Source organism: Penicillium chrysogenum (assembly GCF_028827035.1).
Source record: "Penicillium chrysogenum strain IBT 35668 chromosome Unknown utg000004l_segment0_segment0, whole genome shotgun sequence".
Lineage (NCBI taxonomy): Eukaryota > Fungi > Ascomycota > Eurotiomycetes > Eurotiales > Aspergillaceae > Penicillium > Penicillium chrysogenum.
Window position 1 is genome coordinate 5534868 of NW_026622752.1, and position 26213 is coordinate 5561080.

A 26213-nucleotide genomic window follows, 5' to 3' on the forward strand; every position below is an offset into this window, starting at 1 on the left:
AAAGGCGGTGCCACGTAATAGGTACCTACGTACCTAGCTAAGTATCTAAGTATCCAAGTAGCATTAACTGTCGTGGTCCTATCATTTTGTCACATATTGTCACACTATATACCCCCTGCTGGGCCATAGCAAACAAAGAACCTGGTGATGAACAAACGATCCATGGGCACTCCACAATATTTAATCAGCCGTCCATTCCCCATTCCCCTATTCCCCATTGTTTCGATTTTTAATTTTGACATCTTCCAAGCCATATAGCCATCTTTATCCGAGTTTATCTTATTATGAGTGACAATCGGGGTCGTGGACGAGGCGACCGGGGAGGTGATCGTGGCCGTGGTGATCGAGGTCGCGGTGATTTAGCTTTCCGTCCAGCCGGTAGAGGTGATGGAAATCGTGGATATTTCCGAGGTCGAGGTGGTGACAGAGGTCGTGGAGATTTCCGAGGCCGAGGTGGTGATAGAGGTCGTGGAGGTGATCGAGGTCGGGGCAGAGGTGGGGGTGATTTCCGCGGCGGCCGTGGTGGCGCCCGTGGTGCTACGAACTTGGGCCCCCTATCTTCAGGTTTGCCATTCACTATTCGCTGCTCATTGAAAAAAAAAGAAAAAAGAAAAAGAAATATCTAATCTTTTCTCTGTAGACAAGGCGAACCTATTCCACCTCCTAACCCCACCGTCACCAAGACCGAAAATGACCTTGCCAAAGCTCTTGCTGTGAGCAGCAAGAAGACACCCAGGCAGGCAAAATATCCCGAACGTCCTGGTTATGGCACAGCTGGCATGCCGGTGACTTTGTATGCAAACTACCTGCCGCTCACCCTGCCTAGCAAGCGGCTGTTCCGCTACCATATTTCCATCGCAGCCGACTCTGCAGGCCGAGCTGCTCCTGTGGGCAAGAAGGCCCGACACATTGTGCGGCTGCTGTTGGAGGAGCACTTCCCAGAGCAGAAGAACAGTATTGCGTCAGACTTCCGGTCTACCCTAGTATCTTGTGTCAAATTGACCGAGGGTAAATTCGATGTGCGATACAAGGAGCACCTGGATGATGACTACCTGGATCCACCCCGGGTGCACCAGGTTACTTGCCAGTATACTGGTGAGCTTAATCCTGCTGACTTGGTCAACTACCTGACCTCCACCAGCGCCGGTGCCATGCTTGAATCCAAGTCTGAGATTGTAGCTGCTCTCAACATGATCATGGGGCACCACCCCAAAACGGACGACCAGGTCGTCTCTGTCGGAGCCAACAGACACTACAGTCTGCGTCAGGATACCATGGAATCGTTTAATCTTGGCGGTGGTCTGTCCGTCCTGCGCGGATTCTTTGTCAGTGTGCGTGCCGCGACTGCTCGTGTTCTCTTGAACGTCCAGGTCAAATATCTGGCCTGTTACAATGAAGGGCCGTTGGTGAACGTGATTCAAGGCTACGGCAACAGAAACACCTATCGTCTGGAGAAGTTCCTCAAGAGCCTACGCGTTCGCATCACGCACATTACCCGCAAAAACAGTCGCGGCCAGCCCCGGCCTCGCATCAGGCCTATCTATGGCCTGGCCAACCGCGGTGATGGTGGCTCGTCGCCTAACGCACCCAAGGTTTCCCGGCACGGCGCTGGTCCCCAAGATGTGCAATTCTTCCTAGCTGAATCTAGCCCTCAGCCCGTCGCCGTGCCTGGTGCGCCCGAGTCCAAGGGAAACAAGGGAAAGAAGGGAAAGAAAGCGCCCACAGCCGGTCCCGCGGAAGCCGGTCGCTACATCACCGTTGCGGACTTCTTCAAAAAGGGTCCGTCGATCTTCGATTTTCTTTCACTCTTCCTTCTACTCCCTTCCTCCTCCTTTTATGCTGACTTTCCTCTTAGAATACAACATGGCTTTGAATGCAAACCTCCCAGTGGTGAATGTCGGGTCTCGTGACAGACCTGTCTATCTCCCCGTTGAGGTCTGTGATGTCGAGGCAGGCCAGCCAGCTAAATCCAAGCTTTCAGGTGATCAGACAGCAAGTATGCTCCGCTTCGCCGTCATGGGTCGAAAGCCGGGTCAGAACGCCCAGTCGATTGTTACCAAGGGCGTGGGTGTGCTGGGACTCGGCGAGCCGTTGAATGCCACACTAGTAAGGAATACCCTCGCTCCCGAGATCTTGTCGAGATTATCTAACCGTTTACAGTCTGCTTTCGGTGTTAACTCTTCCACTGAGCTAATCACGGTTCCTGGACGAGTTCTCCCTGCGCCAAGTGTCACGTACAGAGATGGGAACAGGACCAAGGAAATCAGAACTCAATTTGGCAGCTGGAACATGCGTCAAATCCAGTTCTCTAAGGCTGCGCCCATGAAATCCTGGACTTATCTCTACATTGATCAGGAGGGCTCCCGGCCTGTCTTCCAGAGTCCAGATCAGCTCGACGCGGCTCTGGCAGGCTTCAGAAAGACCCTCAAAGATATGGGCATGTCTGTGGACCCTCACAAGCCCGGCAAACGTGTTGTCTTGACCGGCAAGAACGACGCCAACGACCTCGAAGAAGCCGTCGTCGAGCTGAAAAATAAGCTCAACCCAGTCTTCATCCTGGGTATACTGTATACCAAAGACACTGGCGTATACAACTGCGTCAAGCAAGTCTGCGACGTCCGCGTCGGCATCCGCAACGTGAACGTCCTCGCAGAGAAGCTCGCGAACTCGAACGACCAGTACAACGCCAATGTGGGCCTGAAAATCAACCTCAAACTCGGCGGTGCCAACCAAGCCCTCCGCACCCAGGACCTCGGCATAATCTCCGAAGGCAAGACAATGCTAGTCGGCATCGACGTAACCCACCCCTCGCCCGGCTCCGCCAGCACAGCCCCCAGCGTCGCAGGCATCGTCGCCTCCGTGGACGGAACGCTCGCCCAATGGCCCGCCGAGATCCGCGTCCAAGGCGCCCGCCAAGAAATGGTCGCCGACCTCGAAACCCTCCTGGCCGGACGTCTCCAGCACTGGCGCAAGCTAAACAAATCCCTCCCGGAGAACATCATCGTCTACCGCGACGGCGTCTCCGAGGGCCAATACAACAAGGTCATCGACGAGGAACTTCCACTTCTCCAGGAAGCATGCAAGAAAACCTACCCAGCAGACCAGACAAAGAAAGGTCTCCCACGTCTGGCCATCGTCGTCGTCGGAAAGCGCCACAACACCCGCTTCTACCCAACAACAGAGCAGGACTCGAACCGCGAGAACCCAATCCCCGGTACCGTCGTCGACCGCGGCGTCTCCGAGGCCCGCGACTGGGACTTCTTCCTGCAGGCTCACTCAGCTCTCCAGGGGACAGCCCGTCCAGCTCACTACTTCACCGTCTGGGACGAGATCTTCTACCCCCGCTACCCGGCTAACAGCGGCGGCCCCGGCGCAGCTGATGTCCTTCAGGACCTCACTCACAAGATGTGCTACATGTTCGGCCGTGCTACGAAGGCGGTTAGTGTCTGTCCGCCGGCGTACTATGCCGATCTGGTGTGTACGCGTGCTCGCTGCTTCTTGAGTGATTTGTTCGATCCTCTGCCCGTTGACTCGACTGCTGGTAGTACCAGTGGCACGGAGGGCGCGGCGGATATGAACCGCAGGGATGATGTCAACATCCATCCTAACATTGCCGAGACTATGTTCTACATCTAGGGGATCTGGTTGAGGATGTGGTTTGCCATTTATTTGATATCTATTATGCGATTTGCGTATCTTTTGAAATCTACATGACTTGGCTTGAATGGATTTGGTGGAAGTGGAATTGGAAGTGAACCAATTTGGTGGAGGAATGGAGGATATCAGATTTTGGACCTAGGAGACCTACTTACATTCGCTCGCTCATCTTTGGTCTTTGGAAACATTGGAAATATCGTTTGGGATATTCTACTTCGGCCAGCTTCGATACTTGGACATCGGACACTGAACGAGATTCACATCTAGTTTACTATTTTGGATAGTAGCTTAGCTGCGACTAAATGTATCTTCAAACGATGACATCTATGATCCCTTAGTAGATGTGTACTATGTTCTTCTGGCTATACAGGGTAAGAGGTTTTGCGAATCAGCTGAAGGAATCAAGGTATAGTTAACAACATAAAATTGACGAATAAACAAATAAACGAATCCCGCTCTCATGGAAATAACTTGTACATCGGTAACATTTCGAGGGCAAGGCACAGAAAGATAAAAAGCGAAAGCAAGATAGACAAGAAGGCAAAGGGGTTGAAGATAGTACACGCAGGCCAGGCATTCCACACTCGACTCCAACTGCGTAATCCGAAGCGCGAAAGGGGGAGCCCGGCCTCCTTTTTTTTTTTTTTTCTTTTTCTTGTGATTTTGCAGTTCCAAGGACAATGTCCAGAATTCATGCGGGTATCGATACATATGCTCGTGATCGGAAAGAGTCGGCCGTTGCTTGTCGTATAACGGGAAGACGGAGCTTAGCTGATTTCTCCGCTTACAAGGGATACATAGGTAGTATCAAGCTAAGCCCGAGACCGGCGCTGGCTCACTTAGTTGTTTTCATGGCTCCAGCTGGGCTGGTTGTGGGTGTGAGGGGTTGCGCTGCGCGGTGGCAGTTCTCCTAACCGGCTCAGGGGACGCCTCGTCATAGTTATCCTCCCAGTGGGACTCCATAGCCTTATTGTGGGCGACATGCTTTTGCTGCAGGGGGGACGGGGACTGCTCATCGTAGCTATGCCAGTGGGATTCCATCATCTTATTGTGCGCCTCGTGCTTTTGAGTAGGCTTGTTCTCCTTGGCAGCAGGCGATTCATCCGTCAGCTCGAATTGCGAAACGGAGTTCTTCTTGCGGTTGGCAGCGTTTGCAGCTGTTGACAGGGGCTCGTTCTTCTTCTCCCGCTGGGGCTGACCTTCTTCTTCCTCGAAGAGGCGGTTCTGGTAGAGGCCCTTGCCGCGGCCCCCGAATGAGCCGATAATCCGTCCATCGTCCTCGGTTTCTTCATCGGTCATCTCGAAGTGACGGTCTGCATCGCGACGGGGCTTGGTCACGTTCAGCTTGGCATGGGGGGATCCAGTGCCTTCTTCATTATCGCCGAAGCCAAAGTGGCGCACTTCGTGTCCGCGTGGAGGGCGCGAGCCCTTCACAGGCGTCTCGGCGTCATCGAAGTCCCAGTGGGTTGATTGTTTAGGGTTGGCCTGCTTGACTTCTGCCTTCATCTCGCGCTCCGAGTTGTCCCCGCCGATCTCGAAGTGGTCGTATTTTCCGGGGGCGGACTTGTAGAAATGACGGTCTTCATCGACAGGACCTGGGCCGGCCTTTTCTTCCTCTTCAAACACCCGGGGAGCCCTGGGCTTGGACTTGGAGGGCGAGGAGGGCACGTCATCATCCTTCATGAAGATATCGCTGAAGTTGCGCGCGGCAGGTCGCCCAGACCCGGGCGCATAGGGAGCCACAGGGGCAGGAACTTTCTTGGTGGGGGACAGAATCTCAGTCAAGGAACCCGCTCCGTAGGGGTCTTGGGTATATCTCTTGCTCTTGTTGGAGGAAGCAGGTCTAGGGGTTTCCGCGCGGCTTTCGATCTCAGCGACCTCCTTGCTCGGCGAGAGGAGCTCAGTCAAGGACTCGGCTGCGTAGGGATCTTTGATGCGGCGCTTGGCTGGGGATGAGGAGCGGGTGGGGAGGTTGGTCTCCGCATTTTGAGAAGGCTGCGAGGGTGTTGAACGAGCGGTCTCAGCGTTCTTGAGGAGACGGAGTTGGTCTTTCCCATCGCGAACGGGCCATTGGCGTCCGCGCGCTCCAATAACCTCGACTTGTTTCAGCAATGAGGCCTGATCCCAGTAAATTCGGATCTGCTTGATCTGTTGATTGGCGTCGAAGTGGACGATGTGGACCTGCAGGATGTATTAGCTTCGGATAACGCGACGCGCGTCGGGGAATTTACCGTGGGGAAAATCGCGACACGGTCGGCCAGGAAATTATCGTCGAGAGAGGGGAGATAAACCCCACCACCCTCAGTGAATTCGAGGGTGGTTTCCATGTCCAGACATAGCGAATCTGATCCTTCAATGGCGCTGATGACCTGGTTCGACTTCGTCTTGACCACCTTTGCGTTCTTCAACACATGGGTGATCACATTGTCGGCCTGCTCGAACTTCGTCGTGGTAGGAACATAGATCAAGGACACATCGTCGGCCAGTTTAGCAGTCTTGGGGTTATCCAGGAACCGCTGGTATTCTGTCTTGAAGTAGGACATTGTCAACCGTAGGGAGGTTTTAAAGAGAGGAAAATATCCCAGAGAAGATACTCTAGAATAGTCCAGAAGCTAGAGGAGATTGAAGTTACAAAGAAACTATTTGCAATTAAGAGAGAGAGAGAGAGAGAGAGAGAAGAAGAAGAGGAAACAATTACTCTCCGTCCAAAGTGCGGGAGTGCAATGTACTGACAAAATATACAGGGGAAACCCGTGGACGCTAGAACCAGTTAGTACTCGGTACCTTGCATATCCAAATGTATAATTGTAATAACTATCAAATGAGAATGCAAATAGAAAACGCGATGATATCCCTGAAATAATCTGAAAACACGCCAGTGTTTCACCATACGGGCCTAGGCTTGGGGCTTGGCCCGTCTCTCCGGCAACTGGAGAATCTGGAGAATACAAAAGGGCTTGAGCCTCTACAGGGGTACGGATTGTACAGGGTTAGACATGCAACATGTACATTGTGCATTTCAAAGTACTGATGAAATGCCCAGGCACAATCTCTGAGTCGGTCATTTCAGTCTGCAAATGCCGACTCAAATCAGACACGCTCAGGTAGAAGACGTGATCGGTCTATCATTCAAGTATAGCCATCCAAGTCAAAAGTATGGCGTGTGTGCCGAGCAGGGACTTGTCAAACTCCAGCTCCTGACCGGCCAATTCTTTTTCTCTTTTCATGTTAGGCAGTAAAGCCCTCCCAAGCACTTGCCGTATCTTCGGGGGACCATAGATGGCATGGTAAATTATCGTATTGGTGAAAAAGGTGGGTATGTGTTGCAATCGTGTCTCATTACAAAGGTCTATTGGAGAAAAAATGGCGTTAGAAAGGTCATATGCGCTGGGCGCGGTTCGAAGGACTTACCCAAGATAATCCTCCTTGATGGTGCCAATGGCGTTGATAGCGGCCACGTCGGGCTTAACACCGAGGATCTTCAACCGCAGACTGGTTCCTTTCTCAATGACTTGGTCGGCATGATCAGTGTATTGCGGCGGTACGGTGTTGGGCTCCCACTTGATATCGGAGGGGATGTTCTGATGGGCTGTCAGCAGTGAAGCCCAGCGATCCATGGGAGAAACAAAAACATACCTTTCGCGCAATGAAGACAGACAGTGGGCCCGCGAGTGTGAAGATACCCGTAGGCTTAACGGAAGTAACGATGGCATCGACCTAAGCTCAGTCAGCAGGAATTCCCAAGAGCGACAACCTCGGATCCCAAGCGCATACCGTCTCGCCACGGAAAGGCTTCCAGATGATTGCACGATATCTGATGGTGTATTCCGCCTGTCCGATACCAGGCATCACCCGCCCTTCGCCAATATCAACCATGTCCATGACACAGATCACGAAGTGATCGCCTGTGCACCGTCCCTCTTCCTCCTCGTTGAGTCGACCGATGAGGTACTCTCGCATGTTGGGTCCGAAATAGGACGGGTGCATGGAGATCACCTTGGTCTCTTCTTTGAGGAAGAACATCGTCGCGGTTATGATTGGATGGGAATGCGCTAAAGCCGAAATGCAGAGTGGAAAGATTCGAGTCGGTTTCGGGACAGTGTTGCTGTCAATCGAGGTCGAGGGACGGCGTTTTCGACCACGCGCTCATGACCTGCAACGGGAAGCACAAACAAAATGTCCTTGTCAAAAATGAGCGAAATGGAATCCGAGTAACCGTGGAGGTGGCAGAAATTGTATCTGCCTAGGATCTTGAACGAGGAGGCAGATACAGGTGCTGGCGCAAGCTTTCCCTTCGTAAGAGCATCGCCGGTCTGGTGGGCCAAGTTTGGGTGGGTGGAGTCACGTGATATGGTCCTTGAACGGTGGGAAGTTGACTTTGATATTTGCACGTTTCTAGTCATTGAAACCTCATTTTGTATTTGACACGTTACTCACTGGAATTGGCAGTCAGCAGTGCGCTCGACAGATACTTTAGCCTTGACCGGGTGGAGGATTGCTTCTTGAATGAAGAATGATTGGATGATCTATAGCAGACCATAGAAGTTTGACGACATGTACAGAAGTGAATAACGAAACTTTCTGGCTTTGAATCTCTGGTTCGACTTATAGTAGCATTTACATGCTCTATGTAGCCTTTTCTGGTTGGTTTTGACTGGTTATTGAGCTTCAAGATTAGCTTCAATGTATACTGTAACCTATATATATTTCAGGGCCATCTACTTGTGTCTTCAACTTCGAGATTGATGCTGTAACCGAGCTCTAAACTGGAAATTGGGGAGCCCTTAGTAGGTCTTAATAAAGACACCAAAAGAAAAACACCTTAACTTGTAGAAAATGTAGACCAAAACCTCACGGAACCCTCCATCCTAGACATTACAGTATTATATACTCCGGAGTTAACGACCAATTCAACAGAGACACGGAAGAGAACTCCAATCATAACGACACAATTCATTACCTGAGATGTAGCATACCCTAGTAAAACTATACATAATGTGGATGATCTGATGGGCCTGTACATGGCGGGTTGCCATGCCTGGGGACCGTTACGTTGCCAAGACTAACGTCTTCCTCGGCCTAAGCACATGACGCCAGGACCAGGACCTTGTCAATTTCACCACTCAACGCTTCCCGATAAAGATGATGCCACTTGCCTGATTCTCTCCCCGCAAAACTCTTCCCCCATTCCCCATCTTTTTGTTCCCAACTAGGCAAGATGGCGCTTAATCTTGAGAAACAGTTGCTCTTCGTAAGCATCCACACCCAACCAGAACGACCATGGCTGACTTGCGATCTAGTACGGAGCCTATCATAACAATCCCGTACAGCGGACCTATTCCCATGGCCAATAAGGCACACTCGCTAACAGCGCAGGTCAACGTCGCAATACATATCACCTGCGTCCCAGTCCTCCTGTTTACCGGCATCATCCTCGTACGTGCATCTCGGAATTTTCCACCAACCAAACAAGATACCCCAGTATACGAAAGTACTAACAATAACTCCCAAGGCTTGCAACTGCCCGCCGTTATTCACCCTCCCGGACATCCTCCAAATCGAATACCTGCCCGCAAACGCCGGCACAATCGGCGCTCTTATCTACGCCACATTCTATGTCCTCCTAGAGCCCATGGCCGGCGGCCTACTCGCACCCGCCGTGATCGCAGCTGCATACTACGGAAACTACTTCCTCAGCACGCACGGCAGCATCGTGAACTACTGGGCCGGGGGCATCCACGTCGTGTCATGGCTGGCGCAATTTGTCGGACACGGCGTGTTTGAGAAGCGTGCCCCTGCCTTGCTTGATAATCTTGTTCAGGCTTTCCTTCTGGCGCCGCTATTCGTCTGGATGGAGATTCTGTTCTTCTTCGGTTATCGCCGAGAGCTCAAGGAGCGCTTCGAGAAGGGCGTTGAGCAGGAGATTCTGAAGTTCCGGAAGCAGGGGAATGGGAATGGCAAGGGCAAGGCCAAGGCCGAGCAGTAAATGCTGGCTTGTGCGTGCAGCATGCAGTAAGGGGAGATATTGCTCGCCAAGACCAAGGGCTATACTCCGTATGTCCTCGGGTTGTCTTGCTTGCTGTTGGAAGCTTCAGCGGCTTCTTGGACGCGTTGGATGTTATTAGCAAAGCGATTGATTATTATTTTTTTCAAATCCTTTTTCGAGTGTTATTTTCGCTTTGTCTTTTGGCTATATTGGTATGTACTTATCCCTTCCCGTAGAGTGAGTGTTGCTGTCTTACCCAGTGTGTGATTCTATTATGTAGTAGTATCATAATATCAAGTAAATAGACTTGGAAACAAGGAGACAAGGAAACTAATAACATAATGACCAAAGTATACTAAGCATACAACATATAACAACAGAGACCCGTCTTCGGTTGCCGTGACGAAAGCCATGACATAAGCGATTCACCTGACCAGGAATTCCGCCGATCCGAGAAGAGAAAAAAACGGAAGGGCAGTTGGCCCGTGGCACACTTTTCCGGCAATGCCAAAATGAAGTAACTCATTATGGCCTCTTATAATATTTTAAAAAATTTGGTGAATTCGTAGAAATGGTAATAGAAGAATAGTTATATAAAAAAAAACATATCACATTGTAGTAATAATAAAAGCGTACAAGATACACCGTGGCCTCACACTAGGGCCGCCTCGGAGGGCCCAGCGTCCGAAACGGTTTAGCGCGAGTCCTGAGAATCCAATCCTCCCCCCGACGACAAAGCTCTCCCTCCCGTCCACAATCCTCTCTCCTCTCCCGTTCTCTCTCCCCAATTACATCTCTTCCTCAGAGAATTCATCCTCCCATCCTCTGAACCCCCTTTCACAATGTTCAGAAACGCTCTGCGGTCGTCCAGCCGCTCCGTTGCGGCTGTTTCGGCCACTGGCCGCATCGCCTCGGTGAGTCCATCCCATCCCAGCCGCCTTCATCCATCGCCAGTTCGACATCCTTCATCTCAATCTTGAGCTCGATCGATGCTTATACCTCATCACACCTCGACAACGATACTTCAACGATGGCTCGGACACATTGTCCTTCTCTGGGATGGTCATTAACAGGTTTTTCGTCCATTACAGGTCCGCGCGGCTGCTGCCGGTCCTCTTAACGGCGTTCGCTCTTACGCTTCCGAGGCCAAGGCTGCCCCTACCGAGGTCTCCTCCATCCTTGAGCAGCGCATCCGTGGTGTCTCTGAGGAGGCTGGTCTCGCTGAGACCGGTCGTGTTCTGTCGGTCGGGTACGTGAATTGTCCCTAGGCGGCTGGGGGCCGCGAAAAAATTCGGTCCCCGGCTACAATTCCATCGAATCCGCCATTGTCTATCAACATTCGACAAATTACCGGTACAGAAACTGATTGAGCTTTAAATAGTGATGGTATCGCCCGTGTCCACGGCATGTCCAACGTCCAGGCTGAGGAGCTGGTCGAGTACGTGAACCCCCAAAGTCTTGGCATTACCCAGACATAGAAACTAACTCATCCTTAGGTTCGCCTCCGGCGTTAAGGGTATGTGCATGAACCTCGAGGCCGGCCAGGTCGGTGTCGTGCTTTTCGGTTCCGACCGTCTCGTCAAGGAGGGTGAGACCGTCAAGCGTACCGGCGAGATTGTAAGCACTCCAACTCAACCCCTGGGTTCATTCTGATATTGGACCCTGAATCCATCAACCCCTTGCCAACGTCTCTAACACCAACCCTAGGTCGAGGTCCCCGTCGGCCCCGAGCTGCTCGGCCGTGTCGTCGACGCTCTCGGTAACCCCATTGATGGCAAGGGTCCCCTTAACACCAAGCAGAAGGCCCGTGCCCAGCTCAAGGCCCCCGGTATTCTGCCCCGTCAGTCCGTCAACCAGCCCGTGCAGACTGGTATGAAGTGTGTCGACTCCATGGTGCCCATTGGTCGTGGCCAGCGTGAGTTGATCATTGGTGACCGTCAGACCGGTAAGACCGCTGTCGCTCTCGACACCATGCTCAACCAGAAGCGTTGGAACAACAACAAGGCCGCCACCGAGGACGAGAAGCTCTACTGTATCTACGTTGCTGTTGGTCAGAAGCGTTCCACCGTCGCTCAGCTCGTCAAGACCCTTGAGGAGCAGGACGCCATGAAGTACTCTGTCATCATCGCTGCCACCGCCTCTGAGGCCGCCCCCCTGCAGTACATTGCTCCCTTCACCGGCTGCGCCATGGGTGAGTGGTTCCGTGACAACGGCCGCCACGCCGTCATCATCTACGATGACCTGTCTAAGCAGGCCGTTGCCTACCGTCAGATGTCTCTGCTCCTCCGTCGTCCCCCCCGGACGTGAGGCCTACCCCGGTGACGTTTTCTACCTGCACTCTCGTCTCCTCGAGCGTGCCGCCAAGATGAACAAGACCCACGGTGCTGGTTCCTTGACTGCCCTGCCCATCATTGAGACCCAGGGTGGTGATGTGTCCGCTTACATTCCCACCAACGTCATTTCCATCACTGACGGTCAGATCTTCTTGGAGTCCGAGCTGTTCTACAAGGGTATCCGTCCCGCCATTAACGTCGGTCTGTCCGTGTCCCGTGTCGGTTCCGCCGCCCAGGTCAAGGCCATGAAGCAGGTCGCCGGTTCCCTCAAGCTGTTCTTGGCTCAGTACCGTGAGGTCGCTGCCTTCGCCCAGTTCGGTTCCGATCTTGATGCCTCCACTAAGCAGACCCTTGCCCGTGGTGAGCGTCTTACCGAGCTCCTCAAGCAGAAGCAGTACTCCCCCATGGCCGTTACCGACATGGTTCCTCTGATCTTCGCTGGTGTTAACGGTCTCCTCGACACCATCCCCGTCGACAAGATCCTCACCTGGGAGTCTGAACTCCTTGCTCACCTCAAGAGCTCCCACCCCGAGATCCAGGCCACCATCGAGAAGGAGGGCCAGGTCTCCAAGGAGTCTGAGGCCACCCTCAAGCAGGTCATCTCTGCTTTCAACTCCACCTTCAACGCATAAGTGAAGAAATAACTCGGATGATCCTTCGTGGTCGGCTTTGTTTTCTTGACTCTATGTGTATAGACAAGATAGCCTGTACAATTTTGAGCCCATTGTTTTTCTGTTCTTCTTGGTGCCGGTGCTTGGTAGGAGATCCCAGTCTGTCCCTGGATGTAGCGATGTAATTATCTGCATGATCCTGGGGGACGGACCAAGGATTTCCCGTAGTGCTGTTCGAGCGAGAACTCAAATGACTATGGTCTGCCAAAATGTGATTATATCCTGTACGTTTAGATTTTATCCGCGCATCGGGGCGCGAGATGGGTGGACGACCGTTCTAATTCCGTCTGGTCTCCTTATGCTCTCCATGTTGGACCGCAATTATTTTCATTTGTTCAATTGTTTATCCTGTAATTGTAGACGCTACCGTGTGGCTTGTAAGGGATGTGTTTGCGTATCTCGGATGAAGAAGGGTTGAAGATATGCCTAAACACAATAACCCGAAATTATACACCCCAATCGACCCAATCCACTGAAGGCAATCTCTATAATAATCAGTATCATCTATATTCCATGCTTGATATTCTATATCCCTCGACATATCATGCAAAAGACACCGCAGCAGAGGCCGAAACCGGCATCCGATCTGTTATCGATAAGCGATCAAGATTTTCCCGGAGATCACCAAGTCCCCCGCGCGCAAGCAAATTCACTCTCCTTCGCTATTACTGATTATATTGCTATTACCGCCCTATCGTCGCCATGTCTGCCCCTACCGATAAACCTCCCTCCTCCTGCAAGGTGATGTTGAGCAAGAACGTTGCCAACCACCTCCTCAGCGAAGTTCACGAGGGCCTCAAGACCCTCGAGAAGCCGCCTCACTTGGTCGGCCTGTTGGCCAATAATGACCCTGCCGCACTGACATACGCGCAGATGACGCAGAAGACCTGCGAGGAGAAGTGAGTCTACAATATTCTGATTATCCGGCTTCAATGGCTCCATATGGCTTCTTTGGTGGGCTGTATGGTGGGGGTAACTAGTATGATTCATACATACCCCTCGGCCAGAAAAAACCAAACGATCCCCAAAGCACTGCCAACAATTCAATTCGGACAAACCACTAACGCAATGCCTTTCTCAGCGGCTTCAAGTACACCATGCGCCAAGTCTCCCGCGACGACATCGAACAAGCCATCCTGAACGCCAACACCGACAACAACGTCGACGGCATAATCGTCTACTACCCCATCTTCGGCACCCGCCAGGACCAGTACCTGCAGCAGATCGTCGACGTAACCAAAGACGTCGAGGGCCTGAGCCACCGCTACATCTTCAACATGTACCAGAACATCCGTTTCCTGGACGGCGAGGCCAAGCGCCAGAAGTCCATCTTGCCCTGCACCCCGCTGGCCAACATCAAGATCCTCGAGTACCTCAACATCTACAACACCATCCTTCCTTACGGAAACCGTCTCTTCGGACACACGATCTGTGTCGTGAACCGCTCTGAGGTCGTGGGTCGTCCGCTTGCTGCTCTGCTGGCTAATGATGGCGCTTGTGTTTACTCGGTTGATATTACTGGTGTGCAGAAGTTTACTCGTGGTGAGGGGTTGCAGAAGAGAACGCATGAGGTTGTTGATCTTGAGGGCAAGACTTTGAAGGATGTTGTGCCGCTCTGTGACGTGGTTATTACTGGTGTTCCCAGTGACAAGTACAAGTTCGATACTAGCCTTCTGCGTGAGGGTGCTGTTTGTGTCAACTTCTCTAGCGAGAAGGTATGTTTTTCTTTTTTGCGCTTTCGAGTTTGATGAAGACGTTGTGGTTGCTGACTATTCTGATATAGAACTTCCCCCACGAGGTCCGAGACAAGGCCTCGCTCTTTGTTCCCTCTATTGGAAAGGTCACCATTGTCGTCCTGTTGCGGAACCTGCTGGTATGTTTCATCCTTTATTCACATGCCGTTCACATGCTCAGTGGTTCGTTGCAACATCATCTAACATGACGAATCACAGAGACTTATCCAGAACAAGCGAATGGACGATGTCAAGCCCGCCGAGGCCACAGAACGACCTGGCACCCTTGAGGCGTCATCGTAGGTCGCTTTTCACCCATTCACATCTCAATCTTGATGGCCATGCCCTGAGCTGGTCATCCCTTAAAAAATCATAGACATTCTGTTTGTTATTAGCCATTTCGATTATACTCTGAAACTTTATGTTTCTCCTTTTGTTTCCTGTGCTTAGATATCTCCCTGTCGCATTCGATGTTTGGAACTAATAGATTGCCCCGGTTGACGTTGTCTATTATTCTATGTATAAACAAGCCTTGGAAGAGTGTTTTTTTCTTCTCCTTTTTTACTACTATAGCTCTTTTTTGCACACTCTTGCATAATACTGGAGTGAAAACTTCCCAACCGGGCTTGAAGGATGATATTAATATATACCGGATTGTCCTGAGAGCAGAGAACAGTCAAACCCATACAACGCGCGAACAGCCATAGAGTCCACCTTTATCTGAATAAAACACCGCTGTACAGACAATCGGACATAACAACCTGGCAGTTTCAAACTGCGACATCGGGCATTTCCACACCTCGAAGCTCCCAGCGCTTCGAGGCAGTAGCATTAAAGCACACCACATCCAAAGAGTTAAGCTAACCGGCCAATGAGTCGGGAAAGGACAAGCCTACCAAGGCCAGACGATCACTAGGATAAGCAATGGGAGAAACACCAGAACAAACACAATCCAACACCAATACGGTCTCAGCAGCATCAGCCACCAGAGCAAGAGCTCCCCTACGCTGCTCTCCCAATCAGCAAACTGATCAACCCCAGCAAGCATATGCGCTAGTGACTGAGTCGCAGACATAGTACTGTTCTCACTGATTGTGATCTTCTGCACAAGCCTAGGAGGAAGCACAGGTGTTGTCGGCATGGCAATAGTTGTGGCTCGAATGATCCTTCCTCGGACCCCGGGTGCTAGGTCTTGGACCTGATCGGCTATGAATTGAAGTCCAAGTGGCAGGACTATAAGCCGCACAAGACTGACATAGTTGATAGGCCGGCCGAGTATCTTGGTTTGGAGATAGTAGATTTGACCTTGTTGGGATTTGTCGGCAATAGGCTCGGCCTGATTTCCTTCAGTCTGGGCAGTGGACGACGTGGCTGTTGCATTGGCCGTTGATGTTGGAGTGTATGTCAAGCCTGGCGTCCGTCGTTTGATCGCAAGGGTTTCTGTGGCGTTGACGAGGGATTCAATTTCCTCGTGGGAAGCCCAGACAAGGGCTACTGTTATCTCTGGCAGACCTGAGATGTCCTGATGGTTAGTTCATCCACTCACTCATATACCTGGTTTCTGTGGTAGAAGCTTACAACGAGGTCGAAGGAGAGCATGTGTTATATGTCCCATCATGGAGGTCTTCAAGACTGCAGGAAGTAAATGTGAAGGGGGTTTGATAGGTTGAACTTGACTGAGAGTAAAACCATATAGTTTAAGAGCAGTTGAGCAGTAAGGCGATATGTGAGGAGAGTAGCTCATGGGAAAGTTTGTCCAAAGTTCATGCTTCAAAGGTTGTGCCCTGAGGCTCTCCCCAAGTTCGGCAGGTGCAGTAGAGCTCCTTCCATGATAGTAGAGATCCACGTGAGCTGAATAGCCCTAGGTAGGACATCTCTAACGGAGAAGCTAAGACGCTCATCTAAAGAGTAGGTTCGCTCACATATCGAATGAAGTGGAGGTGCTGAGTACGAGCTTGATTCCACTGCCGGTCAATATTGGAGTAGTCACGTACACTGTTCGAATGCGTCTGATTAACTATGCCCAATGGAAAATAAAACACAGAAAACCAATCACTTCCATCGTTTGAACATGTAAAACCAATGCACTCTTCTTAATCTCTTCTAGAGAATGACCCAGCTTTGCATTTTGTAATAGCCCCAAAAACATAACCTGTGATAGTAATTGCTAGGTAACCTAGCCAGACTTCTTTTCATTCTCCTTCGCCGCCAGTCTCAAAACATCAATCTCACTGGCCACCCAGCGACGGAAAGGCTCGGGGTGGAATACACCATCTGCCGAGAACCAAGTTGTGAAGGGTGCCTCGCACCGCTTGTCCTGGAGGACCTTTCCAGAGGCAGACTTATAAATGACATGCAGCTTGTAGAGCTTGGAGAACTTTTTGGCCGATGATGAGACAGATATCTGTGGACAGGTTTGTTAGTAGCCTCCCAAAACTAGAACCCCGAAAGAGCCGAAGATCAATTGACATACCGTCTCCCCAGTTTTCCTCTTCCCAGAGTATACCTCGCCAGCCTCGACGGCCCAAATCCAGTAAGTCAAAATGCTGTTCAAGACAAAGTATGTCCCTACCGCCGCGATAATCCAGGGCGAGGTAGTTGCTTCCCAGCCCAGCGTGCGGTCTGCATAGAAAGTAAACCCAGCGATTGCGACAGCGCTATAGCCAAGCAGAAAGCGAATGTTTGTCTTCGAGTAATCGGGTGTAAAAGCATATGGCGGAGGAAGGTTGGTAAGGAAAGGGAGGAGAGCATCGTCGCTTGTAGACTTGAGATCTGTTGCTCACTGTGTTAGTGTTGTTGCTGTATAGAGTAGATCGAGATTACGGACCATTGGTCGAGTAGACCGGCACCTTGTTGGAAGCCATGATAGATTTGAGAATAGATGCAAGTAAAGAGCTTTTTAAAAACCAAAAGATCGAGTGTGGTTAAGCATTCAGTGGCCAAGACAGGACTGTTGTTTATCGCAGGACAAAGATGCGGCGTGGCCCTTTGGAGAAAGCTGGAGCTAACGCGGGCCAATGACATCCCTCTCCGCCTGGCAACCTCGACTTCGCGGCCCCTTCAACTTTCCATCCCCCACCTGCAGCCACCACTGGATTATTGTTTGGTTCAAAGGAGGCACTTCTTTGATTATTATTCTGCCTCAATATGGCAATTCAAGGGGCTGAGCAGACCATCCTTAGGGATCCGGCACTATTGTAAGAGAACATCATTCGATCAAGCGGAAGTTGGACTGACCATTTGCTTATAGCTATTGGATTCTCTTTCCCATTTCAATTGTTATGGTATGAACTACATCCGGCGCTTGGAGCTTAAACATCTGCGATCTCTCTGAGACTGGAACTTACCCCTCTTGTTGAATAGATCCTGACCGGAATCCTTCGCCACTATGCCACGGTCCTGATGAACACGACCCCCAAATCGCCATCTACTCTCGCCGAATCTCGCGAGCGCCTTGCTCTTCTCCGCGGTGTGAACCTTCGCAACAACGCCTGTTCCGTGCTCGACCGCGAGTCATTCGAGATGCGCAAGAACTACATGGTTACTGGATTCCGCAACGGCGCATTTCTGAAGGACCCCAACAATCGTGGGCAACCGCCCGCGAACCCCATGACTGACCCTGCGGGTATGGAAGCTATGATGGGCATGCTGAAGGGAAATATGATGATGATGATCCCGCAAACCTTAATCATGAGCTGGATCAACGCCTTCTTCTCTGGCTTTGTCATCTGTATGTTGCATTTCGATATACATGGACATGAGCAACGAGCTTACAGATTTTGCAGTGAAATTGCCCTTCCCCCTTACTATCCGCTTCAAGTCGATGCTGCAGTCTGGTGTTATGACTCGCGACCTTGATGTGCAATGGGTCTCTAGTCTTTCGTGGTACTTCCTCAACTTGATGGGCCTTCAGTCCGTTTTTGGATTCATCCTCGGCAGTGATAACGGTATGCATCTATCTGAGTCTTGCCAATAAGAACTGTCACTAATAGTGTGTAGCTGCCAGTCAAATGGCCCAGCAGATGGGTATGGCTAACCCGGCCGCAATGGTCAACCCGCTCCAGCCCGGTCAGGATCCCGACAAGCTGTATCTAAACGAAGCGGAGAACTTGGAAGTGATGGAGCACTTCTGCATTCTCGACGGAGTGGAAGAGAGAATCTTGCAAAACTTTGCTCCTGCGGGGATCTAATATTCCTTTGACGTTGCATGTGGTGTCTAGTGCTGGTGTATATATCTGTCTTGAGGTCATCGCTGGCTTTGGATAGCATGAAGAATAGAATGCGTCATGTTTCTTCTAAACAAGCCGCAATATTGTAGATCTACATAATTAACTCGAGTGTTCTTCAATGATTCATATTGCACAGTTTCCATAAATCGTAGTAACTCATGGCCAATCACCCTTGACGGTAATTAATAACATCATTTAAGACCCAGACCTCCCCATTATGGACCTTCTCCGCAACTGAATTAACTTCAATATTGCCAGGTTGGATCTGTAGACAGTCAGTGACCATACCAGCGACTCCGAGAGAACAGAACCTACAAAAATCTTATCGCCCTCCTTCGTCCATTTCAATTTCTCCCCTGCAAGTGTCTCAACCTCTTCTCCAACTCTCCAGGGACTAGCAGGGATGAGATGGGCCTCCACGAATCGCTGCAGATTGCGCTTTGCTCGATCTTGCCCATCCTGGCCCTCATATGCATTTACCTCTCCGAATTTCTTGTAGTCCTCTGGATTCTCCCAGGGCTTCCGGGGAAGAGCTTGAATTGCACTGTTGCGTGGTGCTAGAACTGTAATGTTCTTGGATGCATCGTTAAGGCGATTGGCGACTGGCTCAAAGTCACGGGTCAACCGCGCAAAGATATTGATGCCCTTGGTCTTGGGAAGCACATCTGAGATGATAGGGCTACTGCTGTCTTTCGCGTTCACATCCTCGTCTGGAGCCGTCTTCTGTGGCTGGACAATACCAGGGAGAATCTTATCCATTATTGATTGATGCTCTTTGTGCTCGAGAGCTATTTGCTGTTGACGTGAAGGGAAGGGAAAAGACAGGGCCCAGAGTGCAGATGCTGAGCTGGCGAGGAGAAATGTAAATAAAATGGATGTAGTTAGCCGATTAGATCTCATACTGCGGGTTGGAGTCATCTTGCTGCCGACGACGCCGGAGTAGGTCTCACTATAGCCATGACGCAACACTCCTTGGCACGTGATGTGCGAGATAACAGAATCACCTGACCGTTATCGATAAGGGCATCCGGCCACAAGAAATTGGCCGATGCGATCTTAGTCTTGCCCCCGCAATTTGCACGTCGGGCTCCCCTAATTGATAGATCGGTATCATGTCGGCTCTCCAGACCTTCATGCTGGTCGTGGACCATGACAAAGAAGAAGCCAAGCGCATTGCCGAGGGAATCGCGCATGGTATGCCAATTCGCCCCGCACTCGGGACCACTTCAAACCGTTGCATTACTAACGGAAGTGATTGCAGATATTGAGACTAGAAAGACGACTCTGATCGATACCGTCCAATCTCTTGGCGAATATATTAACGACGAAGACCCGATTCTACGCGGAAAAGCCATTTCCTACCTTACGGCCATTATCCAAGCTCTCTCGCCGAAGTACCTCTCGAGACAACAGATCCAAGTCCTGACTACATTCTTCTGTGATAGAATCGAGGATGGAGGTGCCGTTGATGGTCTACAGGCCTTGCAGGGTCTGGACCGGTTCAACAAGTTTTTGGCCACCCAAGTAGCACAAGCGTAGGTGCTATACTTTCTGATTGCATGCGACATCCCTGTGTCCGCCGGAATAAAGCTTAACTTGACAGTGACCCAGTGCTGATACATTGATACAGACTATTTTCCAACTTCCAAGATCTCCAGTCTCGATCTCAAACACAACGGTTCCATGTCTACCAATTGCTCAATGACTTGATGTCAAACCACCGCGGAGCTATGCGTGATATGGGAGATATCTCGCTTCTGGGTGTTGTTGATATCATGACAGGAGAGAAAGACCCGAGGAATTTGATGATTGTTTTCTCGATCCTGAAAGTCATAATGATTGAATGGGACATCTCGAACCACGTTGAGGTATGTGTACTTTTTCTAAGGTCGGGGATTCCGCTAACACTAGATAGACCCTATTCGACTCAGTATACAACTACTTCCCAATCACATTCCGACCTCCGCCAAACGACCCCTACGGAATCACTGCGCAGGATCTGAAGGGTCGTCTTCAAGAATGTATCTCTTCAACAAGGCATTTTGCACCTCACGCTATCCCCGCCTTATTGGATAAGCTTGATTCTACATCTCCCAATGTAAAGGTACGATTGCTAAATATCCTGTGATCTTGAAGTCATCTAACAGGTCTCTAGAAAGATGCACTTAGTACATTGATCGCGTGTATCCATTCATACGACCCCAACACAGTGTCCAAGTTTTCCATTACCGTATGGGAAGTCCTCAAGTTTGAGATTCTCAATGCGCAAGAGGAATTCTTATCTGAAACCTCCCTCGAGGCTCTGCAAGCAATCGCCCAGCGGCTATCTGAAGGAGTTACCGAAGTGTCACAAGAATTGCCTCTTGCGAAGTACCTCCAGCCAATCACCAAGGAGTGCAATGAGCAACTCCAGGAGCATCAAAACAAGCAGGCCAAGCCGGCCCAATCGATCCTCAGCCGTGTGTCTGCTGCCTCGCCTGTTTCTTTTGTCCTTGTTGTACAAACAGTGGTACCTCCGATTTTCACTCTTTATCAAGAAGCGGACGGCATAGTCAAACAAAGGGCACTTTTAGAGACTTTGAACGTCTTGTTCGAAGCTGCTATAACTGTATTCGGGCAGTGGACCACCCGAGGTGGTGAGGCTGCTATCGAAAACCCGCTACTTGAATTCAAAGACCAATTCTCAGACCTTTTCGGTCAGGCATTGATGGGTGCAGCAAAAGAAGAGGTTTCGTTCCGGGTGACTGCCCTGAAGGGCTTCTTACATCTGTCGACTTTACGTGATTTCTTCCAGGAGAATGAGATTGGACTTTTCGTGCAATACCTTGATGAAATCCTTATCAAGGAGGAATCTGTGGGCCGGGACGATCTCAAGAAAGAAGCAATTGCTGCTCTTGCTGAGGTTTCCAAGCACAAGCCCCGCCTGATTGTGGATATCACTTTCCCTGCGTTTGTGGCAACACTGCCAGAGGAAGATGAAGGATCGGATGCCAGGTATATGCCGACCCTCGAGACCCTTGCTCAGATCAGCGTCGAGAGGGATATTTTCGAGACACTTTTCCGTCGTCTGTTTAGCAAACTCTCAGTTCTGCTACAAAAGGAACAACCCGGATCGGTTGCTTACCCACGCGCGATTCTTGTCACATTGCTTTATGTTATGCAACAGAGAAACATGGAACAAGATCAGAGTGTGGATTTGTATTTCGACAAAGTTGTGGTTGGACTTTGCCGCGATGTCGCAGCATCGGCCACTGGCAAAGCAAAGAACCGGATCCTCAAAGACCCTACCGTGCTTGACACTTTGGGTCGACTTTGCAATCTGCTTGTGCGGTCTGTTTCTATCCAGAAGCAGGAACAAGTTGCCGAAAATGTCTACAGCCTCTTCTCTTCGGCTGAAGATTTCATTCCCATTCCATTCAGCCAGACTACAAATGCGGACCAAGAGCGTACGATCATTATCTCGACATACCTGCTTGCAGGGGTATCCAAGGACTGCAGCAACAAAATCCCGCATACCAATCCAGACATGTCACGTTTGCTATTGGACCTGGTCCATCGTTCAGTCTCGAACACCGACCCAGCAACACACCAAGCCTACCTGCGTCACCTTGCCTTACTTGTCAATAAGTTCCTGTCAAAGCAGGATGTCACAATCGCCGAGAAACTCTTCGATTCTCTCCTCCAAAGCCAGGACACAGAATCACAGAGCCTCGATCCTGCAACCATCCGTACCATTTTCTGGCTGTCTAAAGCTTTGATCCTCCGCCTAGCCCCCTCAACCACCCACATCCTGACCTCTCTCCTCGCCCTCCTCTCCTCCCCCGATCAGCAAACTAGCGCGACAGCAGCACAAGGCTTCTCTATAATTCTCGGCGAAGACGACATCCTTTCTGCAACTAACGGCGCCACAATCCGCCTCCTCTGCAGACAGCGCCTCTTCACAACAGTCACCCCCCTGATATCATCTCGCATCCGCGAAGTGAACATCGCCGGCACAGATGACTCTGCCGCCGCCAAAAAATCGCCCGACCACATCAAACCAGCCCACCTAACGGCTCTCGCGGGTATCCTCTCCACAATCCCCACGGCCCTCGTCATGCCAGAACTTCCCACCCTGCTCCCTCTCCTCCTGCAATCCCTTGATCTTCAGACCGCGGATTCTGTTGCAGTCCGCATAGCAACACTCGATACGCTCGCCGTCATTATCCGCGATAATGGCGTTGCCGTTATCGACCAGTGCGGCCACGTCCAGAGTCTTGTCACGAGACTCCTCAAAACAACATCTACGAGTACCGGCCCTGGCGCTGTGAACAGCCCCCGTCTCCGCGTAGATGCTTTGAAATGTCTCAAGCTCCTCGCTATGCACCAGGTGCCCGGCGCTGAGGCTAACGCGCGTGCACCGCCGGGTATCTCGCCTCTCTTACCTGTCAAGGCTCAGGTTCTGAGGTCCTTGCGGGCGGTCCTTGATGATCCTAAGCGTGATGTGCGGAAGGCGGCGGTTGATGCTAGAGCTGCCTGGCTGCGTGGTGTGGATGATGCGCCGGAAGAGGATGAATGATTATTCTTGGGTTAAAGAGAAGAATATACTCGCATTAAGTTTAGAGGTTATTATTATCATACATCGAGCATAGATTAGTTACTGTTGGCGGGCACCTGGGTTTCCAGTCCTCGTCGATGCAATAGCAAAAGGAATGTTAAATTCTCCAGTATGCACTCCATGTGTTATTTCTAGATTGAGGCTATGTACTTCAGGGCTGGGTAGACACGTGACGTGTTGTGGCTGGCCCTAATTGGGCTGTTGTATATGACGGTGCGAGGGAGGGGGCTCAGCTTTTGGCAAAAGTGCACTAACTTCGCCCATTGACCCTCGCAGAGGCTGTGCAGCGACACGGTCTATGAGGAAGTCCATGAACTATTGCGAAGTGCTTTCAACAAACAATTTACCTTAGGTATCAGGAACAGTCACATGGCCCTTCAACTGTCCCCAATCATGGAACACGATACGAGGGATCAATCGAGAAGACAACGTATGTATCCGGACGGACGAAGAGGGAAGAAAAGAGAGACAGAGGGCTCCCTATCAGACGATCCCAATTCATGCACACATTGTAAAACTCCATGCTTTCCTGCAGATTATATCATCCCAATCAGTCGGGTAAGATCTCGAACTGATCCTTACCGAGGGCCTTCGTGAATCCATGTTGCAGCGTTCTTCTTCGTGTCAACACGTCTGATCTCAACGTGTCCCTGTGCAACGGCATCTTTGACAAAGAAAAATCGTAGTGTGAATAGTGGAAAGAAATAGCAGGATTGGAGCAGATCGCGTCCGACAGTATTGGAATGCCGCTTGAACGGAGTGGCAGGAGTACCGATCCGCACGATACGCTGTCCTAAGCCGGGCGACGAAGCGTTGGAGGTGGGGTTGCGCTTACCGCGCTTCCGCTCACCGGCAATGTCCATCAGCCGCCTGAAGCCCGGATCCCAGGTGGCCAGACTGCCCATTGCGCGCAGGTTCTCCTCGAAGCGCCAGATCACACGGTCGTCCGGCACGAGAGTGTGGCCGACGTCCGCACGTGCGCGGCAGGATGACCCCGCGCAGTTTAGCACCCAGATACCGAAAACGATCCTCACTGCGCCCGTGCATTGACATCGCCCACAGCAAATTCTGCAGCTCCGATGCGTGCAGCGGCTTACCCACACCATACTTAAGTGCGTACACGTATGATACACGCATCGAAAGAGGGGCTCATAGGCGAGGCATGCTAAATACTCAAGAGGAAGAACTCGCTTATAAAGAGCGAGCCGTGGTGCGTCCGCCTGGTCGCCGGCTAGTGCACGCATGAGAAGCCCGCAGTAGCACCCTAGAAGGAGGGGCGCTGCATAAAAGTCAGCATCTCTGGCGGCGTCTCCCCCAAAGAATAGATAGTGTGGTTGACGAGCGCTTCATAGTGCCGAGCGACCAGGTCGCGCAGCGTAGGGTGCCGCCGCAAAAGCCCAGGTGCAACACCCGTAAGGGCTTCCGCAGTTTGCAGATCGAACATATTGTCAAGACCAGGCTCGGGAGTCAGCTCCGCCCCAGCCGCATACTCCAACCGAGCAAGCAGCTCAACCGGGTTCCGCGCGCGAACTGCCGCACGGGCGAAAGCCCCACGTGAATCGACTGCTGCCAAATGGAAGCGCGGCTGACAATAAAATGATACCAGAATTCAAATCTGCTGGTATACACCGTCGGCTTGCAAACCGCGGATTTTGGCCTGTGCGCAGTGGCTCCGACGGGTGGACCCTTGCCTGGAACAGTCTGGAAAAAATGGCTAAACATGGCCTCGATACTGGACATGCGTGGGGAGAGCGTAAACGTAAAAGAGTCCGGCATGGACATGCCAGCCTCATCCGGCTCCGGCTCGACCTGCACCACTGCCCACCCGTAAGAGTTCCATGCCACGCCCGCATCGCCGAAATCAGCGCCCCCTCTGCCGTTTTTCGCACTCATCAGCACAGCATATGCCTCGCAACCCTGCTGACTATGACCGTCGAGCGTCAGAATGCACATCGGCGTAGTAAATGCGAGCGTTGATCTCCTGCATGATAGAGTAGTCAACGCTGCTAGAAAGTCATGTTCTCACTTGTAGTGAGAGAGTCTCCCATTCGTCTCCGTTCGGATCACGAAGCATAGACCAGGGTATGTTGTTGTTAATTAAGTTATGTAGTTTGTGGCTTCGAAGGACCTTATCCACCTGGTCCATCCAGATATACAGATCTGCTCGCTCTTTGAGAGGCGGCGTGAGTTTGTATAGGTTGAAGCTTCCTAGCTTAGGAAGGTCCACACCCTGGTTGTCGACGACGATCCGTCGCTTCGATTTCCAATCACGACTGTCGTCTAGCTGTATGGCAGCTTGTTGGGAAGAGGATCCAGCCATTGTAGCCGATGGAAAGTGAGGATAAAGATCAAAGATTAGTATAAATATAAAGATGAAGACCAGACCAGCTTTCTGGCTAGTCAATATGAAGTCTTTTCTAATGTGAAGACAGTTCTTAATGAAAGACACTGTATAACACGATGGAGATAGTCCTCAATGAAAGAGACTGTATAACTCCGTATTTTGGATTTTTGTCGCACACAGGCGATTTTGAAATTTCACACAGCGGCGTCTTCGGGATCTCGCACAGCGGCGATTTTGGAAAAGAAGTGAGATATATCTCTTTTGCTATTCTCGGATAATTAACGAGGCTCCGCTGCCGGGAGAAGCTCGACTGGTCGGGGGTTTTAGATCTTTGTTAGACCTTTTTAGTAAAGAAAAGGGGGAAAAAGAGGGCCTCATCCTTATAACCTGTCGAGGCTACGAAGCAAGAGAGATAGAGGGAAAATCGGGAAGAAGAAGAGAGGCGATGATGCATCTATGGAAAGAAGCCGGTATATAAGCCGGCGACATGACAAAAGAGACGAGCTAGGCAAATGCTCAAAGAGCTCAGTCTGCATACATAGAGACAAACGCATACCCTGCATGCATTGCGTGTCAACATTAATGACAGGTGCATCGCCGAAAAGCAATACAGTGTAGGGGTAAGTATGATAATCACTATGCGGCCACCGAAGTACGTATGCC

At 51.0% G+C, this 26213-nt stretch overlaps 14 protein-coding genes across 14 annotated transcripts; 7 read left to right on the forward strand and 7 right to left on the reverse strand.

The window, feature by feature from the left end:
- Positions 1-284: 284 nt before the first annotated feature.
- On the forward strand, positions 285-3636 carry N7489_008037 (putative RNA interference and gene silencing protein (Qde2); the record flags this gene model as incomplete). The annotated part of the gene is made up of 4 exons (XM_056713787.1): positions 285-564; positions 646-1779; positions 1856-2106; positions 2161-3636. 4 exons carry the CDS (start codon positions 285-287, stop codon positions 3634-3636), a joined length of 3141 nt encoding a protein of 1046 aa, XP_056567502.1.
- Positions 3637-4506: 870 nt separating this feature from the next.
- N7489_008038 (uncharacterized protein) lies at positions 4507-6200 on the reverse strand (the record flags this gene model as incomplete). Its single annotated transcript, XM_056713788.1, has 2 exons — positions 4507-5838; positions 5889-6200. The coding sequence occupies 2 exons, from the start codon at positions 6198-6200 to the stop codon at positions 4507-4509; spliced, it is 1644 nt and encodes a 547-aa protein (XP_056567503.1).
- A 680-nt stretch (positions 6201-6880) lies between these two features.
- N7489_008039 (DNA-directed RNA polymerase II subunit RPB7) lies at positions 6881-7680 on the reverse strand (the record flags this gene model as incomplete). Its single annotated transcript, XM_056713789.1, has 4 exons — positions 6881-7006; positions 7069-7238; positions 7294-7374; positions 7432-7680. 4 exons carry the CDS (start codon positions 7678-7680, stop codon positions 6997-6999), a joined length of 510 nt encoding a protein of 169 aa, XP_056567504.1. The 3' UTR covers positions 6881-6996.
- A 1195-nt stretch (positions 7681-8875) lies between these two features.
- On the forward strand, positions 8876-9643 carry N7489_008040 (2-hydroxy-palmitic acid dioxygenase MPO1; the record flags this gene model as incomplete). The annotated part of the gene is made up of 4 exons (XM_056713790.1): positions 8876-8908; positions 8958-8981; positions 9034-9093; positions 9170-9643. 4 exons carry the CDS (start codon positions 8876-8878, stop codon positions 9641-9643), a joined length of 591 nt encoding a protein of 196 aa, XP_056567505.1.
- An 842-nt stretch (positions 9644-10485) lies between these two features.
- N7489_008041 (uncharacterized protein) lies at positions 10486-11950 on the forward strand (the record flags this gene model as incomplete). Its single annotated transcript, XM_056713791.1, has 5 exons — positions 10486-10557; positions 10735-10892; positions 11025-11081; positions 11140-11260; positions 11351-11950. 5 exons carry the CDS (start codon positions 10486-10488, stop codon positions 11948-11950), a joined length of 1008 nt encoding a protein of 335 aa, XP_056567506.1.
- Positions 11951-12008: 58 nt separating this feature from the next.
- N7489_008042 (uncharacterized protein) lies at positions 12009-12608 on the forward strand (the record flags this gene model as incomplete). The annotated part of the gene is made up of 1 exon (XM_056713792.1): positions 12009-12608. The coding sequence occupies one exon, from the start codon at positions 12009-12011 to the stop codon at positions 12606-12608; it is 600 nt and encodes a 199-aa protein (XP_056567507.1).
- Positions 12609-13349: 741 nt separating this feature from the next.
- N7489_008043 (methylenetetrahydrofolate dehydrogenase (NAD(+))) lies at positions 13350-14683 on the forward strand (the record flags this gene model as incomplete). The annotated part of the gene is made up of 4 exons (XM_056713793.1): positions 13350-13546; positions 13729-14362; positions 14431-14520; positions 14600-14683. 4 exons carry the CDS (start codon positions 13350-13352, stop codon positions 14681-14683), a joined length of 1005 nt encoding a protein of 334 aa, XP_056567508.1.
- Positions 14684-15272: 589 nt separating this feature from the next.
- N7489_008044 (uncharacterized protein) lies at positions 15273-15995 on the reverse strand (the record flags this gene model as incomplete). The annotated part of the gene is made up of 2 exons (XM_056713794.1): positions 15273-15892; positions 15959-15995. The coding sequence occupies 2 exons, from the start codon at positions 15993-15995 to the stop codon at positions 15273-15275; spliced, it is 657 nt and encodes a 218-aa protein (XP_056567509.1).
- A 561-nt stretch (positions 15996-16556) lies between these two features.
- Positions 16557-17244, reverse strand: N7489_008045 (signal peptidase complex subunit 2; the record flags this gene model as incomplete). Its single annotated transcript, XM_056713795.1, has 3 exons — positions 16557-16784; positions 16854-17152; positions 17208-17244. 3 exons carry the CDS (start codon positions 17242-17244, stop codon positions 16557-16559), a joined length of 564 nt encoding a protein of 187 aa, XP_056567510.1.
- A 283-nt stretch (positions 17245-17527) lies between these two features.
- On the forward strand, positions 17528-18570 carry N7489_008046 (ER membrane complex subunit EMC3; the record flags this gene model as incomplete). Its single annotated transcript, XM_056713796.1, has 5 exons — positions 17528-17577; positions 17631-17664; positions 17744-18110; positions 18166-18327; positions 18380-18570. The coding sequence occupies 5 exons, from the start codon at positions 17528-17530 to the stop codon at positions 18568-18570; spliced, it is 804 nt and encodes a 267-aa protein (XP_056567511.1).
- A 205-nt stretch (positions 18571-18775) lies between these two features.
- N7489_008047 (uncharacterized protein) lies at positions 18776-19636 on the reverse strand (the record flags this gene model as incomplete). Its single annotated transcript, XM_056713797.1, has 3 exons — positions 18776-18874; positions 18925-19558; positions 19614-19636. 3 exons carry the CDS (start codon positions 19634-19636, stop codon positions 18776-18778), a joined length of 756 nt encoding a protein of 251 aa, XP_056567512.1.
- Positions 19637-19721: 85 nt separating this feature from the next.
- On the forward strand, positions 19722-23167 carry N7489_008048 (MET18/MMS19 family protein; the record flags this gene model as incomplete). The annotated part of the gene is made up of 5 exons (XM_056713798.1): positions 19722-19803; positions 19871-20144; positions 20240-20477; positions 20525-20713; positions 20765-23167. The coding sequence occupies 5 exons, from the start codon at positions 19722-19724 to the stop codon at positions 23165-23167; spliced, it is 3186 nt and encodes a 1061-aa protein (XP_056567513.1).
- Positions 23168-23784: 617 nt separating this feature from the next.
- On the reverse strand, positions 23785-24312 carry N7489_008049 (uncharacterized protein; the record flags this gene model as incomplete). Its single annotated transcript, XM_056713799.1, has 1 exon — positions 23785-24312. The coding sequence occupies one exon, from the start codon at positions 24310-24312 to the stop codon at positions 23785-23787; it is 528 nt and encodes a 175-aa protein (XP_056567514.1).
- A 158-nt stretch (positions 24313-24470) lies between these two features.
- Positions 24471-25099, reverse strand: N7489_008050 (uncharacterized protein; the record flags this gene model as incomplete). Its single annotated transcript, XM_056713800.1, has 2 exons — positions 24471-24791; positions 24851-25099. 2 exons carry the CDS (start codon positions 25097-25099, stop codon positions 24471-24473), a joined length of 570 nt encoding a protein of 189 aa, XP_056567515.1.
- Positions 25100-26213: the final 1114 nt, after the last annotated feature.